The 19,752-nt window shown below is 40.6% G+C and overlaps 1 protein-coding gene across 1 annotated transcript in view; it reads left to right on the top strand.

The window, feature by feature from the left end:
• The window catches only part of ODAPH (odontogenesis associated phosphoprotein), a 30,843-nt gene extending 13,401 nt beyond the window's left edge, over nt 1–17,442 (top strand). Inside the window, exons 2-3 of the mRNA XM_019623474.1 lie at nt 10,015–10,202; nt 16,595–17,442. Of these exons, the coding sequence (XP_019479019.1) occupies nt 10,097–10,202; nt 16,595–16,953 (465 nt within the window). The 5' untranslated portion in view covers nt 10,015–10,096 and the 3' untranslated portion in view covers nt 16,954–17,442. The remainder of the gene's footprint in view (nt 1–10,014; nt 10,203–16,594) is intronic.
• The last annotated feature ends 2,310 nt before the right edge of the window (nt 17,443–19,752 follow it).

Below are 19,752 nucleotides of genomic sequence, written 5' to 3'. Positions count from 1 at the left end.
TAGATTTATCTGGGTGATAGGTGGGAGGGGGTTGGGGGCAGGGTGAAAGGTGAATGGATTAAGAAGTACAAAATGGTAGTTACAAAAAGTCATAGGCATGTAGAGTAAAGCATATGGAATATAGTCAATAATATGGTAATAACTATGTATAGTGCCAGGTGGGTACTAGACTAGTCAGGGGGATCACTTCTTACATTATATAAATGTCTAACCACTATACTGTACACCTGAAATTAATATAAAGTCAACTGTAATTGAAAAATTAAAAAGGGGGAAAAGGTAAAGGGGAATAAAAAATAAATAAAATGTGTAACTAAAAAAAATAAGAGAGTAAGTCTAAACAGTTCTCATCACAAGGAAAAATATTTTTTTCCTTTCTCTTTTTATTGTCTCTATATGAGATGTTTGATGCTAACTAAACTTATTGTAATTATTTCACAATATATGCAAGTCAAACCATCATGCTGTATACCCTAAACTTATACAGTGATCTATGTCAATTATATCTCAATAAAACTGGGGAGGGGGGAAGAAAAATAAAGGAAAACACAGGTGTTTTATTAAACATAGTGAAGTGTATAGGCTGTGCAGGATGCTAGCCACAGATACTAATGATGAGGCCTCGTGGAGACAGGCATTGTGCTGCAGCCTCTGCCACAAAGGGTACTCAACATAAAGTTTAACTAAAAAATGAAGGGTACTGGTGCCTACAAAAGAGTAGGTTTTATAATGGTACAAAATGTCACCAGGCTACACAGCCAAAAGAAATTACCTCTGAAATCCTGAGGATTTAAAAAAATGTTTTGGTTGCCACTCTCATAATGACACTTGCAGATGAGTCTTAAGGGGAGGGGGAGGCAGGTGTCTTATTGCGATATACCTTTCACCTTTTCGTGGCCATCGACATTATCTGGCTACATTTTGTTGGGGAAAAAAAAAGAAGGAAAATGGTTTTAATCAGCAATAAAATGTGCCTATCTAAAAAATCAAACAAGGCCCCATAAGGGACTGGAAAATTTTAGAGTGAAATGAAAATATATTCCATAAATCTAAAAACAGTTTCAGCAAGTTATTTTTAAATGTACCTTATGGCAAAGGGACTCTGCATGTCCCCAAGGAGGGAGGGCTATGGGAGGATTGTTTGTAAGAGCAGAAAATGGAAAGCAACCCAAATTCCATCAAGTGGTGAATGGATAAAACTATGCTGCACCCAAATAATGCTACAATAAGCAACAATTCAAAAGAAAGAGATCAATCTACATGTATTGGCATTCAGTGTAAAGACATATTTTAAGTGAAAGGAAATCATTTAGAAGGCAACTCAAAATATCCCATTTATATAAAAAAATTTTCAACCTACCTACAAATCAATGTGTGTGTGTGTGTGTGTGTGTGTGTGTGTGTGTGTGTATATGAGAGAGAGAGAGAGAGAGAGAGAGAGAGAGAGAGAGAAAGAGAGAGAGAGAGAGAGAGCGAGAGAGAAGGGAAAGACAGGAAGGAAAAAAAGGCAAGCAAGGAGGGATGGGAGAAAATTATAGTAACAGAAAGAAAATTCCATGAATTTAAATTAAAACCATTTCATCTCTGAAAAATTAGGGGTTGCTTTTTATCATTACTCTCATCATCTCCTTGGGACATTGGCTAAAGTTGGGTCCAAGTCTTGAATTGAGAGATCATGTGACACCTGGATATTCAAAGAATTCTGTTAAACTCTGCGTGCTTCACTACTCAGATCTACAGAAACCACTATCTGGGTAGGTTGGTTACAGATTACAGTTAGCTTGCCTGTGACTGGTCATTTAGCAGAACCCTGGAAAAAACAAACAAACAAAAGCAAACAAAAAACCGCCTTCATCACCTGGTGAGAGCCTTTCCAATCCAGTTTTCCAACTGACTCAATGCCCTCAGAAAATTAAAGAACATGACCTCAAAGTACTGATATCTGAGAAGTGTTGCATACTCTCATAGAGCTTTTCACAATTACATAAATCCTACTCCTGCCTTTTCTTTGTTTTATTTCAGATATCCAGGTTCTAGAGGAAATGTTTTCCAAGGCAGAACATTATTTTCAGTAATAATGATAGCTAACATTTACAAGTTGCCAATCACTATTCAAAGTGCTTAAATGTTACCAACTCATTTTACCTCACAACAACCCTATGAAGTAGGTACCATTACTATGCTCATTTTACAGATGAGGAAAGTAAACAAAAAAGTTAGGTAACTTGCCCAAGGTCTCACAGCTGGTATAATGGTAAATATTTTTATCCTTATACAAGGAGACAAGTCGTCAACCCTGACCTACAATGCCAGACCCAGATTCCAATTCATCAAAATGTCGAATTGCTACTGAACATTTACAATATCTGAAGGCTAGACCTCAATCATTCCATTCAGAAGATCCCATTGGGGCACTTATAGGCTGAAGGATAAAAGATGAACTCATCCTGTGTCTAAAGCTGGGGAAAGCCCACAGTTACTCATTACCACAATCTGGGTCTGTCTGACGCTACCGCCAAGCATAAACAGGGCAGCTGAGCACTCAGGTTGACATCACTTTACCACATACATAGGCAAGACATTCAACTATCCATGGGCTTCACCTGCACAGGCGTATGTCTAGCCATCTGGTTTCTCTCAGATCTCAGGAAGAATGCATGGAATGATAAAATTAAAAAAATTAAAAAAACTAAAAAAAAAGATTGGTCCTAATCTCTGTAAATGCATTACCCAACCACTGGAACTGACATAATTTTCTACTCTGTGTCTACATCTATAGTCATTTATAGTCAAATACAACAATGTAAAAGTTAATAGCTCTTCTTTCCACTTAGCAAGCAACATTAGGCTTAAAATCGTCTTCATTCCCTATGTGATTTGCTTCCATAAGACTGTGCTGGTAACACTTCAGAGTCAGGTTTAGCAAACCACATGTAGCACATACACTGTGTATAGCTTCAGGTGCAGCTGGATCTGGGGGTTCAAATGATGCTGTCAGAATCTTGATCTCTCTCCATTCTGCTTTATCAAGCAGGTTCTCCCTTCATGTAGGTATGTCCCTTCACAACTTCCAATCCAAAGGCAAAAATGTGTGCTTCTTTTCCAGTCACTCAAACAAAAGTCCTAGGACTAGTTTCGAGTGGGCCGGGTTGACTTGGCTTCAGTCAAATGCCCATCCCTAAACATACCACTGTGTCCATAGGAATGCTATGCTATAATTGGCATGTAGATATTACAGAAACCCTGCAGAGAAATGATGGCTCCTCAGAAGGAACTCAGGGGTTAGTGAGGTAATCAGAACAACTGGGGTGGATGCTGGGCTGGGCAAGCAAAAATAGTGGCAATGGAGTTTCATCGATGGTGTAGATGCCTGACCACTGTGCTGTGCACCTGAAGCTGAAGCTGAATAATATTGAATGGCAACTATAATTTTATATATATATATATATAGTCACGGGATGTGGAGTACAGCAATAGGGAATAGAGTCAATGGAATTGTAACAGCTATATATGATGTCAGAGGGGTAGTAGATTGGAAGAGGGGGGTTATCACTTTGTGAGGGGTGTAAATGTCTGTTACATTGTTTTGTACACCTGAAACTAATAAAAAAATAAAAAATAGATAAAATTAATTTTTAAAAAAAGAGCTCTGAGATATGCAGAGGTGGGAACATAGCCCGAGAGTGAAGATATTTGTGTGAGTAAATCTCTTCACTTATATTTGTCCACCAGAATAAAGGGGGATAGTGTAGGAGTATTTTGGTCCTTGTTATGATTGTGGTAGATAAAACTGCCTTTAAATGCACAATTTGGTTAAATAAGAAACATACAGAATCGTGTCTCATTTATTTAGATTCTATCTCTGATTTTGTGACAGAATGGTTCTCCACTCACATTTGTTCAAATTCATTCATATACTCATGCATTCATGCAGTCTAGAAGGATCTACGAAGTATCTGTCATGGGGATAGCACCGGGGGTCAACCTCAAAAAATGACACCTTGTGAAGGTGAACCTTCGGGGCAGTGTCTCACCCACTCTCTCCCTGTGGATTACTGTTCTTCCCACTGGCCCTGGGAAATAGGTCCATTGTGCTTTTGACATTTCTGAGAAAAATAAAACAAAAATTTATAGAGGGTGATTCTTAAAAATTTTTCAGAATGGCAAATTCCAAACAAAAATAGAGAATATAATAAACTGAATGCGCCCATCATCTGCTTCAACAATTATTGAACATGGACAAATTTTTTCCATCTATACCCCTATCCTCTGATTATTTTGAAGCAAATCCCAGACAGCATATAATTGATAAATATTTCAGCATGTATTTCTAAAAAGTAAGGACTCGAATTTCTTTTTTTGGACAAAGCCATTTATCAATATCATATCTACAACAATCCCTTAATATCATAAAATATCCAATTTGTGTTCACATTTTCCCAATTGTCTTTTTTCTGCCCTTTTTTTTTTTTTTACAATTTGTTTATTTGAAACAGAATCCAAATACAGTTGACCATTGTAATTGGCTGATATGTCTCTTAAATCTGTTAATCTATGAGTTCCCCTTCTACCTCTTTTTATTTTGCCTTGAAAAAAAATTTTTTTTTAACAAACCAAGTCCTTTGTCCTATATCACCTGGGTAAAATTTAAGGATACGTTTACAGCTTTTACAGCAGTGAGCTGATGAGCAGGGTGTCAGAGTATACCTAGTATAGTGACTAAGAGCAAGAATTCTACAGCCAAACTGCCTGGGTTCATACCATGGTTCTGGCACTTATTAGCCACATGACTTAACATTTCTGTGCCTCAGTTTTCTCATTTTCAAAATGGGAGTGACAATAGTGTCTATCTTATTGCATTAAATGGGGATTAAATGGCCTAATGGGTGCACAATAATTAGAATAGCCATGCTTTGAAGACAATAAATGATATGTTATACAGATGAGGAAATTGAGGGCTGTGAGGCTGACTGGTTCAAGGTCTCAAAGCTAACTGGTGGCAGGGCAGGGACTAGAACACTGATTCATCCCACTGGTTAATACTGTTTCAAACCGCTGATAAATGAAGGCTCTCATGTAGTGGGCATCACTCAAACCCTGACAAGGATGTTATTGCCTTTCTGTTGTTAAATCACTGGGCTGACTTTAGGAATCTTCCCTGGTCTCAGTCTCCTGATTTGCAAAATGAGGGAGTCAGAGCTATGCACAAGGTGCCTGAAATCCCCCTTAGGAGAAATCCCAGCAGAAGATGCCCTAGCAAGTTTTGCAGGGGAGTCATCCAGGCCATTACAGAGCATCACCTCCAAATCAGCACCAACCCCAGAACCTTCAGGTTCCCCAAAGGAGCATCTAGCCTTTCCTTCTGACAGAGAACCCTGAGCCATTGAGCCACCGGGAGATAAGCCTCACAGCGCCAGCCGCTACTCTCTCAGCCTGACTCAGGGGCCAGGCTGGTGCTCACCACTCTCCATGCTACCTGACACACGTAATCCTGACTCACCGAGGCCCTAATGGCAGTTTCCCATATTACTCACCGTGGCCAGCCCTGTGAGGGGAATGCCTCTCCCAGACAGGTAGTTCCTGCAACAGGAGACTGGCCTCACTGGACATAACAGTTGCTTGCCTTTGCTTCTCCAAGGCCTGGCAGCCAAATGGGGCCTTCATCCCACAGAGAGAGGCAAGGTGCAGCCGATCCATTCTGCAGGCAGACATCCTGATGGGGCCTTGAGGATGTGAAAGGAGGTTCTGCAGAGTGGCCTCAAAGCTCAAAGTTGCAGATGGACAGCTAGAACAGTCCAGCCTTTCTGAACATTGCTGGTCATGGTTTGCTTTGTTGTGTTTGTTTTGTTTTTTTTCCTTCTCAAGCTGCTTGCTTCCATTTCAATTTATACAGAAGGATGATTTATATTATTTCAATTGGAGAATCTACAAGAAATTACTTACCAAAAACCATTTTCATTGTATTAAAAACCAGTATCTTCAGAGTTTGAGCTCACTGAAATTCAAACACATTTTTAAACCACTAGCAAGGAGGGTAAGGGAGACTGAGAAGGGGAGCAAAGCAGAGAGGTCACCATGAGATTCTCCCCAAAAAACAGGTGGTCAGCCTCCAGTTGAAAGACAGGCTGTCCTGAGACAGGGATGGGCTGCTCTCTTCACGGGCATCTTTCTGAAGGATATGCATTAAAGGCAGGTCAATGCTCACATACCAGCCAGAAATTCCTAAGGCCATCCCATATGTCTCTGGTCAAGGAGCACTGGGCTAGGCCCTGAATTATCCACAAACACCCATGTTCTTATTTAAAAGCATTGGATTTATTAAGTCTCTCCATACATGCTTGTCTCCCAAAACCCACAAAGCGTCATGCATATATTGTACATGAAAATGAGAGAGAATGTGAGTGTGTATTCTTCAGGGTTCTCAGAGAAACAGAACCAATAGGATGTGCATACAAAGAGGAGGAGATTTATTTTAAGGAATCTGCTCACATGATTATGGAGGCTGGCAAATCCCAAATCTGCAGGTTCCAGAAAGCCTGTCAGTCTGGAGACCAAGGGTAGAGCCGACGTTGCAGTTCCAGTCTGAAGGCCATCAGCTGCAGCATTCTTTCTTGCTCTTGCTCAGACAAGGCCAATTTATTGTTCTATTCAAGCCTCCGACTGATTAGATGAGGTCCACCCATGTTATGCAGGGCAATCTGGTTTACTCAAAATTCACCAATTTAAATGTTAACCTCATCCAAAACACATCCTCACAGAAACATCCAGAATAATATTTGACCCAATAAGTAGGCACCATGTCCCAGTCAAGTAGACACGTAAAATTAATCATCACAGGGTACGGAAGAGAGGAGGAGAAGAAAAGGAGATAAAATTACCCTGAGCTCAGATCCAAAAAACAGATATGGCAGAGAGCTAGAGACCCTGGGTAGAAGCGCCTTCCAGCCCTTGTGTCCTCTCCTAACAGGGACTTGCCAGACAACGAGGTGCATGAACTCACACACACACAGGCAAAGACCCTCCTCTTCCCCCACCCAGGCATTCCTCCACCACGATGTATTCCAGGCTATTTACTGAGTGCCCTATGTGCCGAGCACTGAGGATGCAGCTGTAATTAAGACTCGGTTCTTCTGTACATTCAGAAATGGTTAAAATGGTAATTTTTATGTTATCCACTTTATCACAATTAATACTTTAAAAACATTTTTTTTAAAGACTCATTTTTTTTTTTTTTACCATTAAGGGCCTCAAAGCCAAGAGAGAGAGGGCAGATGCAAAGCACAATTTCAATGTAGGGGCTTACCCACAGTAAGACAGGGCAAGCCAGAGAACCCAGAGCCCCTGTGGGTCAAGAGAACCTGCGCCTCACTCACCTGCTCACTTTGTCCGGTCTCTCCCTTCTGAGCACAGCTGCTCAGGACATAGGAACCTCCCAGCACACCACCAACCAGGCTGCAAGCCAGGTCCTTCTTACTGCCCACATATGACCACCTGACCTCTCCAGTCCCACAACTTCACAGTACCAATCCTCAGACTAACAACTTGTCTTAAGCTGTAAAGTTTGCTAGTATTTATTCACTAAAATGCCAAGGTATTTTTACTCCTCTGGTTTTTATTGATGGAAAAAGCAATATCACATTATTTTTCAATTCAACCACAATCTCACCACCTGATCATGTCCAACCACAGCAGTCAAATCCTCAGACCAAAAACCTTGGTGTCATCCATGACTCCCCTATGTATCTCACATCCTACTTCCATTTAACCAGGAAATCCTGTCAATTCTATAATACCTTCAGAATATGTCCAGAATCTCCCTATTTTCCCACACCTCCGCTGCTACCACCCCAATCTGCGTCACCATCATTTCCTCCCTATACTACTGCAATAGTCTATATAGCTGGACTGCCTGCTTCTACTCTTGCCCCCCCCCCGCCCCCCCCACTCCAATCCATTCTTCACACAGTGGCCAGAGTTGTCCTTTCAAAATGTCAGTAAGGTCATGCCATACTTCTGCAAAACCCTTCAATGGCTTCGCATTTCACTCACAGTAATGACACTTTGCTCCTTGACCTCATATCCTGCTACCGTCCCCTCAGACTCACTCTACCCAGTTATTACCACCTCTTTGCTGTTGTATGTTACATGCCAAGCCTACTCCTGTCTCAGGACCTTTGCACGGGCTGTACTCTCAGCTCAAAACACTCTTCCCCCATCTACTCATATCCAAATAGATAGCATCCCCACTTCCCTCAAGCCTTTGTTCAAATATCATCTTCTACTTAAAACTGCAACACTCACCAACACTTCTTACCCTGATTATCTTTCATTTTTATGTAGCACATATTACAGAATATTCTAACATAATCTAACATATTATATAATATACTCCTTTGTTATATTTATTGTTTACTTTCTGTCTCCATCCCACTAGAATGGTAACCCCACTAGGACAGGTATTTTTGTCTGTTTCATTCATGGATGCGCCCCCAAGCCCCCTGGAATAGTGTTTGGCACACAGTTAAATAAACAGTTGTTGAATGAATGATGAAAACAAGGTACACATTCACAAAGCAATATGCCCCAGTCCCAAATTCTCTGCTTCTCTGGGCTCCAAGCCTGGGAGAAGGAAAGCCTTCTTTGACTAGTGTTTCTTCTGTGATAACATATGGCACTACAGTGTATTGAAAACTTTATTAGGGCAACCTAGACACAGACACTGGACCAAAGAAAACTAATGAATAATTCCATCGAGGTGGACATTTGGTTGGAACAAGTTCACATACCAAGAAGTGGCTGAACCACGTGACCCCTTCAGTCACCAACAACTATTTCTTGACACCGTCCCCACAAAAAGTATTATAAATATTGCTATTTTCATGTGATCCCTGCTTCCTTTCCAAACTGCTGACAAATCGTCTGTTTAATCATCGGTTCTAGAATTTTGCTTAGGATTATCATCAAGCCTGTGGAATTTACCATTCTCTCATTTATAGTGTTTGTATTCTTATTCATTTTGGTTCTCAGTTTGCAGTCCCCCTCCTTGGATTATCAACAGTTCCAAGCTAGGGACTGTGTTCTGTTTTGTACATTCTGTAATGCCCAGGAAAAAGTTCTGCTCAAAGTGATTGAATGATTTGGCAAGTACCACCTCCTAAGGGAATAAAAAATTGGAATCACTATGATTTAATATCAACCACAACCACTCCTTTTCACAGGCCAGGCACTATGGTTGGAGCTTTATGTCCATCGCCTCTTATTCATCAGAACAAGCCCCATTTTACAGATGAGGCACCTGAGGCTTCAGCAACTCTCAGGAACTCGTACCCAGTCACCCAGCTAATAAGAAAAAGAACCAGGGTTGGAGCCAATTTTTTGTAACTGCAAGGTCCATGCTCTTAATCACTTGTGACCACCCTCTCCCATTCCTCTAGCAGCTGACAGACAGAGTCCTTCTCTCGGGAAAAAAACTGGGCACGGATGTGTCATGTCCATCTTATTGGCAATTTGGTGCATAAGAAGGGGCCCTGGAAGGAAACTCGCTAAGTTAATCTCCCAAACTTTTCATGTTTGTGTAAACAATGGCCATGATGGCTATGAAAGAAGGTAATTTTCTGACTCTGCTGACCTTGGCTCCTGGACAAAAGCAGAGAAGAAGCCATAAGCTCTGATGAGAGGCCCATGAACAGCCTCTTCAAATCGCCTGGATCAGGGTAATGCCCTCCTCTTCCTGTCGGGCTTTTTAAAGTAAGTAAGCTCCACAGAGAGAAGCAGTGTTGAGTATTTCCTGGAAAGATTCTTTCTCTTGCAGAGGAAGACCCATAATTCACAAGTAAAGAGGACGCACTGACAGGGGAGAAGATCTGAGGGGATTAAAAGGATAGGGAGGGCGCGGTTGTCCACAGTCTGACTCCAAGGACAGATGAATGATGTTTGGCTGTCATTACCAGGAGCTTCTGGTTGATAAATACTGTCTGGTATTCCCTTGCTGATTCTTTTACCCTCACACCACAGACCCTGACCACTGTGGTCCACTATGCAAATGCAAATTACCTGAATCAGGCTGCTGGTGACTCACCAACTCCCTTTTAAAGCAATGCTGGGCTCAAGGCAGTGGCTGCGGAGGTCCAAAGCCATGGCTCCCAGACTCTGTTTCTTCTACTGGCTATTGGTCTGCTGGCTGGTGGTAACTGTGGCAGAAGGTAAGCGTTTTGTTTCTATTCTACCATGGGCCCACTAATGAATAAGGTGTGTGAAAAGATAAAATTTGGCTCGATGATTATACCTATCCAAAAATTGGAAATATTTATGTCAGCTTCCATCAGCCTGTGTGGTTAAGGAGAAAGAAGCAGTATTTTATCATCTGAAGACCTTGGTCTTAGTCTCAGCTCCAGCTCTGTGACTTTAGACACACTTAACCTCTCTGATGTGATCATAATATTCATTATTATGAGGGCTGTGAGGACCCAATGAGCTCTCATACGAGGAAACTCTTCAAGCTTAAAACACTATACTATAATAATACTAGTTACTACTGTTCTGAAGCTAACAATTTTCACCCTGAATTACAGCAATGTCCACCTATTTACATCCTCAGCAGCACAGTAATTTATTTGCACATGGTGGGTGTCTACCCTCTGTCTAATTACTTTAATTAATTACATCTATTCAGTTTTGTCTTGGTGCTACTGGAATGAGCATAGATTTCTTTCTTTAGTATTATATTTGATTCCATTTCTCTACTGTTCCCATTTTTTTTCCTTTCTCCCACTACAAAATTTTTAGGTAGCCTGAACCTTAGAATTGGTTTACAAATCCCTGGGGAAATGCAAGAAAAGGCGAGGGAAAGGAGGAGAAAGGGAAAAAGGAGAGGAAGGAGATCCTGGGGGACCTGCGAGTGACATTTTTTTTCATAGTTCTCCTTAGCTCTAGAACTAGGTCCAGTTCAGGAAGTCAAACTGACTCCCTGAAACCCAGGAGACCCAAGAGTCAAACTGAGTCCTTTGCTCCTTTTACATGCCCCTGGGGGCTTTGCAAGAGCTCTAGTCATGCCCCAACAAGCTCCCTGCTCCTATCCCCGAGAGCTCACAACAGAGCAGAGAGGGGCAGACAGCTCAGAGCTGGTGGAGAGACCACCAGAGCTCGCCCTGTCCAAGCTCTGCATGAACTCTGGTGATCAGAGGGCAAGGAGATAGAGATTACAAATAACGTCTGCCCTCATTCCCAAGACAAGGCCCCCAAGCGTCACCTGCTAAAAGTGACATCTAAAGGAGACAGCATAAAACAGAACTAGCCACCTGACACCTTCTTCCCAGAAAGTCAACCACTCTTCAGGAAATTTTGTAAATGTGTAGCTAAACAAGTTATAATGACATTAGAGGTTTATTCACACCTAAAAAAAACACCAGTTAAAATGTGATATTTGAATTCTGAACTTGGTTCACTCTTCCTCACTGTCAGACTGGCAATGCTCAGATTGGCATTGAAGTCCTTCAAATGTAGCTTCTTTCTGCCCATGCAGCCCTGGTTCCGGCTCACAGCTCATTTACACATACCCTGGCTCTGCCAGGCAGGGTCATGTGTGGGTGTCCAAATGCACCCCATTCTGTGTCCTCTTCCCAGAAGAGTGTGGCCGCTCTCCTCCTGTTTTCACCTCTGTTTATTGCAATTCTGCTTCACATGATGTTGTTTAAATGTCACTATAGTGTGGCCTTCACAAGGGCTCTCTTAAGAAACGTAACTTTAAAACTGCAATCTCTCTGTCTCTCTCTGACATCTTAGAATACGTAGAACAATTTGCACATCACCCATGGCACTTACTACATTCTGCTATGGATGACATCCATGTGTTTGCAGCATGTCCCCACTTTCAAGCTCAGGCCAGGCCTTTATCATTTCTGCATTTGCCACAGCACCTAACACAGTAACCTGCACACTGTCAAAAATGACTAGATTTATAGCATAGAATTGAAAGAGGCCTGCGGGACACTTTCTGTGCTCCAAATTCTTTACCTGAAAAATGAGAGATAAATGACCAAGATAGCCAGTAGTTCTGTGAGTCTACAAAATGAACCAAGTTACAGTTAATTGAGTAAATTAAAATCAAATTGAGTTGTGAGTAAATTAATCACAGAATTTGTATTTCTTTCTGAGTCAACTCTGAAAGCATATGAGAATTTTTCTAATACTCCATTTACCATGTAAAGGAAGAACTTAGACATCAATTATGAAGCTTAGTTCTCTTAAAATCAGTATAGCTCACTACAAACCAGCTACTGTCTGCCCAAATAACCACAGACTTACAGGTAATTATAAAAAAAAAGGACTTCTCATCCTTACTTTTTAAAAAGTACTAGTTGTTGGAATGCCATGAGTTTTATGTCTAGACTATAATAAACCCATTTAAAATTGATATCCAAATTCTAAGCAATATTTTGGCCTAATTTTTTATTATACTCTAATTTTAAGTTAACGTAAGTTATTGTGAATTTTCTAGGACTGGAATTAAACACCCCCTGAACTTCACAAAAATCTACAGAGAGGAAAACTCAACATCTGCCTGACCATTCATTCAATTTATCAACTAGATACTGGGCACCACTCTAAACCAGGAACTATTTATTCTAGGTGCCAGGGACATAGCAGTGACCAACAGAGTCAATGGTCTCTGTCTTCATGGAAATCCTGTTCTAATAACATCTATAACCTTTAGTCCTATCAACAGTGCACAGATTTTATGTATAAAATGTAACCAGATGGGCCCAAGAAAATGGAGATCATGCTAACCGAATCACTCCATAACATTCAAGATTAATAATAACGGTAGTATATTGCAGGGGGAAGTGGGGCGGTGGATTGGGGGAGGGGGTTGTCACTTCGAGGGGTAAAAAGTATAACTATTGCACTGTGTTGTACAGCTGAAACTAATTCTAAAAAATGTGTATTTCATAATAAAATATAATTTTAAAAAATTACAGTGTGTCCTCATCCAAAAAAATAATAATAATAATAATAATGGTAGTTAACACCTACTAAATGCATACTGTGCGTCAGCAATGTTCTGAGTACTTTATGTATGTTATTTTAGATCGTAGGACAAGCCAATGAGATAGGTAGTATTATTTTCACCATTTTACAAATAAGGAAAAGGAGACTCAGGGAAGTTAAGGAATCTGTCAAGGATCACACAGTTATTAAATGGCAGAACTCAGGGATCCTGGCTCTGGAGCCTACATTTTTAAACACTACGCTATTCTGCCTCTCAAAATGTTTCAATCTGCATTTAAATATTTGACCTACTTTGGTCTGATTAAGGTTGCAGAAGAGCTCTCATCTTTGACATTCAGTGCCTTTGGTGGCATGTTACTATGATGATGAGAAACATTTGCTTCTTAACAATCACATTATCCCCAAGAGGTAGTAACATAGTAACTTTTGCAATTATAAAAATTGAGATTTCTCCCAACCAATTCAATTTTACTGTAGGCACTGTCCTGGGGATGAGGGAATAGTGGTCTACAGGATGGTCAAATGGATATTTCAGTGGAGGAGGACTATAACCCCTGAATAGTAGCCACATGACTGATGAGTATTATGACACTGGACTCAGAGGATGCTATGGGAGCACACTGCATAGTGCCTTCACACAACCTCAGGGCTAAGGCCTCCCTAAGGAAATGAGACATGAAATCTGCATAGATATAAGACAGGCAAAGATGGTGGGAAATGGTGCTCTAGGCACCTGGAAACTTTTTCAAAGCCCATGATCAGTGATGACTTTTGCCAAAGTAGCTTTTGTGGAGTGGAAGAGGCAGAGGTGGATTCCAATGGAATGAAAATTTTGAAGGGGCTTTCAGGAGGGTTTGGAAAACAGTAGGAACGAAGCAGAGCAAAGATAAACAAAAGAACTGATGAGCCGTGTTAACTCAGCCAACGTTGGAAGCCATGAATGGCATCACCCACTTATTCAGACGTGCTGCCTTAACTTTGTAAGGAGCCTGTGGACAATTTCCCAAATCAATCCCTATGACTTTCACATTTTAGAATACCATGTTAGCCAACCAGTGACCTGAAATAGTCACCATGTGTCTAGTCTGCTGGAAGAATGTGGTTTTATGTGGTGCTGCCCACGTTCTTAGGTTGGTCACTGGGACAAGCTTGCATCCTGATCATGAGCCCTTAGAAATTCCCAGGAGAAGAGAATACTGAACACTACTGGACATCCCAGAGTCAGAGAAAAGCTGCCTAGCAAGCTCTAACACCCCATTGTCAACTGGAGGATTTGGAGAGTAGCCTCAGGTTTTAAGAAATGAGATGAGCACACGCATCAGTTTGTTTGTAACAGCTGTCATGCAGCTAATGGGGTAGCAGAGTTCAAGGCCCAGCTAAGTCTGATCTGATAGCAAAATGTCAAATGGCTATTAAAAGTAAGGCTAGCTTCTCCCCTAGCAGCTGGATCCTCAGCAGAAAGCTTTCATGTTACAAAAGTTCAGAACTGAATCTAACCATGTAGGAGGAAAGAATGAGTAATGTGGGATTAAATAATCATCTTCTGTAGTTGGAAATGTCTTAATCTAGTTTCAATCATAGAATTTCAATACTCAGTAGCCTGGGTGGGTACAGGAGAAAGGGTTGGTATTTCATTCAAGGAACAGACACCCATTCAAGCTAGCTTTAAAAAAAAGTAGAAGGGCCGGCCGAGTGGCTCAGTTGGTTAAGAGCTCGCTCAAGAGCTTGAGCTCTGAGCAACAGTGGTTTGATTCCCGGCCCGAGCTGAGCAGCTGCTGAGCTGCCAACAGGTGGCAGGATGGCTCAGCTTAAAAAAAAAAAAAGGAGTAGAGCTAGAGGTGGAGTAATTACTATAAGAGTACATCCAAGAATCTTAGGTACAGCCAGCCCTGAGAGGGACCAGCCCTGGAGAAAGTCAAGAACCAAGGGTATGCTCATTATCATGGTCTCTTGTCTTTTTCTCTTTGAGAAGGCTTCCCCATTTTCTAATTTCTATGGAAGGACTGACTTCACTGCTTACCCAACATTCAACTGGCCAAAACCTAACACTCCAGACCCCTTGCCCTACACCTTCCACAAATACCTTCCACTAACTTCGTCTTTCTGTTGAAACCCTCAAGTGAGAATCTGATTGGTCACTGGCCGGCCAATGAGTGAGTTGAGTGTGTAACAGCGGTCCAATCAACCATAGCCAAAGGGGTTCGAGTCCCACCCGAGCTGAGCTGCTACTGAGCTGCCAACAGGTGGCAGGATGGCTCAACTATAAAAAAACAAAACAAACAAACAAACAAAACCATAGCCAAACGTGTGTGGGACTGACTTTACCAGGGGTCGTGGGTGAAACAGAATCTCTAGAAGGGGCTATGAACACAGGCAAGCAATACACATATCCAATACAACTAAGAAACCGGAAGTCAGCTATTCTAAAGGTGAGGGAAATCTAGCTCTTTTTCAGTGCCTCAGTATTCTCAGCTTCCTGTGGGGAGTTCATTTTTCCATCCTTCATACTCAGCAGCCCTTTCCAGGCCTATATTGGTAAGTTTCTAAGGGAGTGAAGGAATAATATTCTAAAGGGAAGCTTACTTTTTCATAGCCAATTAGATTAGATGATGCAGCTAGAGGGGAGAAAAACCTTGACACTTAAGCTTGACCCAAATTTCTTCTCAGAAGCTGAATTCACCCTGGTCCTCAGTGCTCGCTCCCATGCTGCCTGTAGAGGCCCCATCCCCGCCTCTTCAGGGAATGATTTCAGCACTGAGGCATGTGAGGCAGACCTTTTGGATTAATGGCCTTTGGGGAGGACAGCTGTTTTTATTTTCTTAACATGAAGTTCTTTTTCTCCCACTAATTTTATTTATAATTTACATACAATAAAATGCACAAATCTTAGAGTTACAAATTGATCACATTTTACACATGCATACATATATGTGTATAAACGTGTGTACATATATAAATGTATATGTGTGTATATGTGTTGCATATGTATATATCTATCTATATCTCCATATCTATGTAACAACCACCCAGATCAAAATCTAAAGAGTCCTCTGGGTAATTTTTCCACTAAATAACACCTACTTAGTCCTAAGCTAACTATTTTTTTAACTTTTTTTAACCAAAGATTAGTTTAGCTTGCTCTTGAACTTTATACAAATGGGATCTTTTGCTCAACATAACATTGTGGGATGCATCCACGTTGTTGTATCAGTAATTCTTCCTTTTCATTGCTGAATAGTATTCCATCATATGAATATATGAATATATACAGTTCATCCATTCTCCTATTGATGGATATTTGCATTGTTTTCAAGTATAGGGTAATATGAACAAGGCTGCAATGAACATTCTTGAACTAGTCTTTTGTAGACATATGCACTCATTTCTCTTGTGTAAATTCCCCAGCGTGCAACTGCGGGGTCATAAAGTGTGTTCATGTTTCATTTCATGGACCTTGACAGTTCTTCCAAACAAGCTTTGAGGCGTTCCCTATTTCTCTCTTCTAATTTTTCTCCTCTGTTACCACCTAAAGCATCTCCCTTCTGCTTTTAAGCCTGCCTCCTGACTGGTATTTTTCTCCCCACAGGACAAAATAATGTAGACCCTACAGACTGCCAGATCTTTACTCTCACTCCTCCACCCACCACAAGGAAACCAGTGACGAGAATCCAGCCCATCACAAGGAGACCCAAGATTACTTTCCATTTTCTTCCACCACGATGGCCCAGAGTCCACAATGGGTTTCCAAACAGACCTTTCCTCCCTCCAAAGTGCCACCACCGTTTTCAGTTCCGTCCATTTGTTTGGCCACACAGTCGCTTTACTCCTCATTATTTCCCTAGAAGAAGACTCCGGAGAGGGAGCTCATCTGAGGAAAGCAGAAGGAAGAGGGAAGCCCCACACATGCTGAAGCAAAAGAAGCCAGTGCCTCAGAAAAGACTATGAGAGTTGTGCTTTCTTTTTTCCAAATTAAAACTATTGGATTTGAAGATTGAGTATCGTAAACACCACTAACTAGAAATCGTTCTCCTTGTCAGCAGTGGAGATACTGGTTTATAGTTTATTCGTGTTTGCACAATAGGAGAAGTAATACATTATTCTTATCCCCAACTTTTTATGATCGCAGGATATGTGTACAAATAAAATCCTAAGATGGGTGATTCCAATCATTCTTATCCATACTGAGATGCCAGGAGGATCAGCTCTCTCTTCTAAATGGTGAAAATATTGAAATAAATTGAGATTGTTATCAACCAAATCAAGACATTAATGACACCTTTTTATACTCACTGGAAAACGTACAAAGCAAGGTGCATTCACAAAGTGAACTTTAAAAGAAATTATAGAAAACTGAAAGTTTTATTTTAATCTCTGTTTGGCAGTGGTGTTGATAGTGGTTATTTATTCATTAACTATTATTTATTGATTGAGGTATAATTCACATAGCATTATATTGGTTTCAGGTGTATAACTTAATGATTCAACGTTTGTATATATTGCAAAATGATTACCACAATAAGTCCAGTTAATCTGTCACCATACATAGTTGCAAAAATGTTTTTCTTATGATGATAATTTTCAAGATCTACTCAGTTTTCTAACAACAACAAAAAGAAATGATAAAGATTAAAACAAAACAAAGTTATGGGGCATCTGACTATAGATAATACTTTAAAGCTATCATAAACTGAATTACCTAACCCAAAAAACTTTTTAACTGTAATAAATGTACTTTAAGGTTAACTTTTAAAGCAACCAGTGCAAATTAGCTTGATAAGTACCTCACTGTTTCTCCCATTATCATCATATAGATACTAGCTTAAATGATATACTTTCCCTAAGGCTTTCATCATGGGTCCAGGCTCAAACGTCTGATTAAGTTTACACGGATGTTCTCGTCACTCTAGAACTCCACAGACATAAGTTCATTCAGCTTTAGGAAACTTATATTCTGAGGGTGCAACGTAAGTAACACATCCTACGGATTGCATCTGTTGGCTATTTCTTTAGTCATTCTGTAAAATACTGCGTCCTATTTGTGCCACTCATCTTGCCTGTAACATAAGAATTTTCGTTTTGTGGTCAGTGTCTTACACCTGTTCCTCCCAAGAATTATGTGCAAAAGTTGCTGCTGCTGGGGCTGCTGCTTCTACAAAGAAAAAAAATTAAAAGGACTATAAAAACGTGACGACGCTGGAAATGTTGCCTAGGAAATGGAGAGAGATTGTTATGCATCCTTACTATATTAAAAGATGAAAAAGAAAAAAAATATTTCCTTTACTCACTTTATAGCAAATTTTCATCATAAGAACAGATACTTGCTTCAAAATGGTAGGTGTAAATAAAACCTGTATTTGAAATCCTCATTAAGAGACTCCATATTTTGTAAGAAACTTGGGTCTCTTTTTTGCTTTCTTTTTGGTTAGTGGGGCATAAGCAGAAAAGGACCAACCTTGGGCTAACTTGGAAGACAGAGGAAGGTTTGCATGTGACTCTCCCCTCCCTTTCAGGACCCCCTCCTTTATTCGGGTACTCTCACTGCTCACCTGGGTACTTGGTGTGCTCATAGGGCCTCCGAGTGCCCCAGACCAGCCTGGCTTTGACTGGGCTTTCTCTCCCCAAACATTAGATCTTTTACAACCCCATACTTATCTGCTCTGAAATCTAGTCCTTCAAGGCCTTTCTATGTTATACCAAACCTCAGCAAAACTAAGACAAACTAAAGATGAATTAACAGCTTCAGCGAGTTAGTCATTCCATCTATTATAGGAAGCAAGCTACTCCTACAGTATTGCATAGTGAGGGCCTTTTTCAAAGTAACTCTGGGTAAAATTGCGTCATTACTCACCCCTGAACATGCTTCGAGTTAGTTGCCTGTGTGAAAAGCAGCCCTACAAGTAAAAGCATGTGCCTCTGTGACTCTTTAAAAAAATTGTATCCTTTGAGTTAATAAATGTTTCTTTTAAAATACAGTCGTGTCTAAGCAGGTTTATTGACTCGGGGATAGTCTTCAGTCACTAATACTTCAAAGTGAGTTAGTTTATCAAATGTGTGCCTCTTAGCATAGAGGTGGGGTTAGCTGCCCTTGAAGCAATCGAAGTCCATCAGAAGGGTGTGATAAATTCATCTTTTGCTTTGTGGCATAAATAGCCTATGCAAGTCTAAAGTTGCAATTATGCTAAAAAGGCATAACCCAAATCTAATCATCAGAAAAACCCAAATTGAAGGACATTTACAAAACAGCTGCACTGTAACCTTCAAAAATGTAGATGTTGAGCCGGCCGAGTGGCTCAGTTGGTTAAGAGCTCGCTCAAGAGTTTGAGCTCTGAGCAACAGCAGTTTGATTCCTGGCCCAAGCTGAGCAGCTGCTGAGCTGCCAACAGGTGGCAGGATGGCTCAGCTAAAAAAAAAAAAAAAGAAAGAAAAAAAAATGTAGATGCCATGGTAGACAAAGTTTAAAGAAGATTAAAAAGACGTGATAACTAAATGTAGCATGTGACCCTGGAGGTGGGAAGGAAAGGCAGAGGCTAGAGACCACCATGAAGAATATTATTGGGACAACTGACGAATTTTTAATGTGGGCCATGTATTAGGTAATAGTATTATATCAGTGTTGAATTTTCTGAATTTAATAATTAGGCAAGAGAACATCCTTATATAAAAATCTGAAGTATTTGAGGATAAATGAGTATCACTTCTACAACTAAATCTCAAATTATTTTGGAAAAAATTGGTGAAAGACAG

The sequence above is a fragment of the Hipposideros armiger genome, unplaced genomic scaffold (assembly GCF_001890085.2).
Source record: "Hipposideros armiger isolate ML-2016 unplaced genomic scaffold, ASM189008v1 scaffold_552, whole genome shotgun sequence".
Classification (NCBI taxonomy): Eukaryota; Metazoa; Chordata; class Mammalia; order Chiroptera; family Hipposideridae; genus Hipposideros; species Hipposideros armiger.
This window is presented reverse-complemented; position numbering and strand designations above follow the sequence as displayed.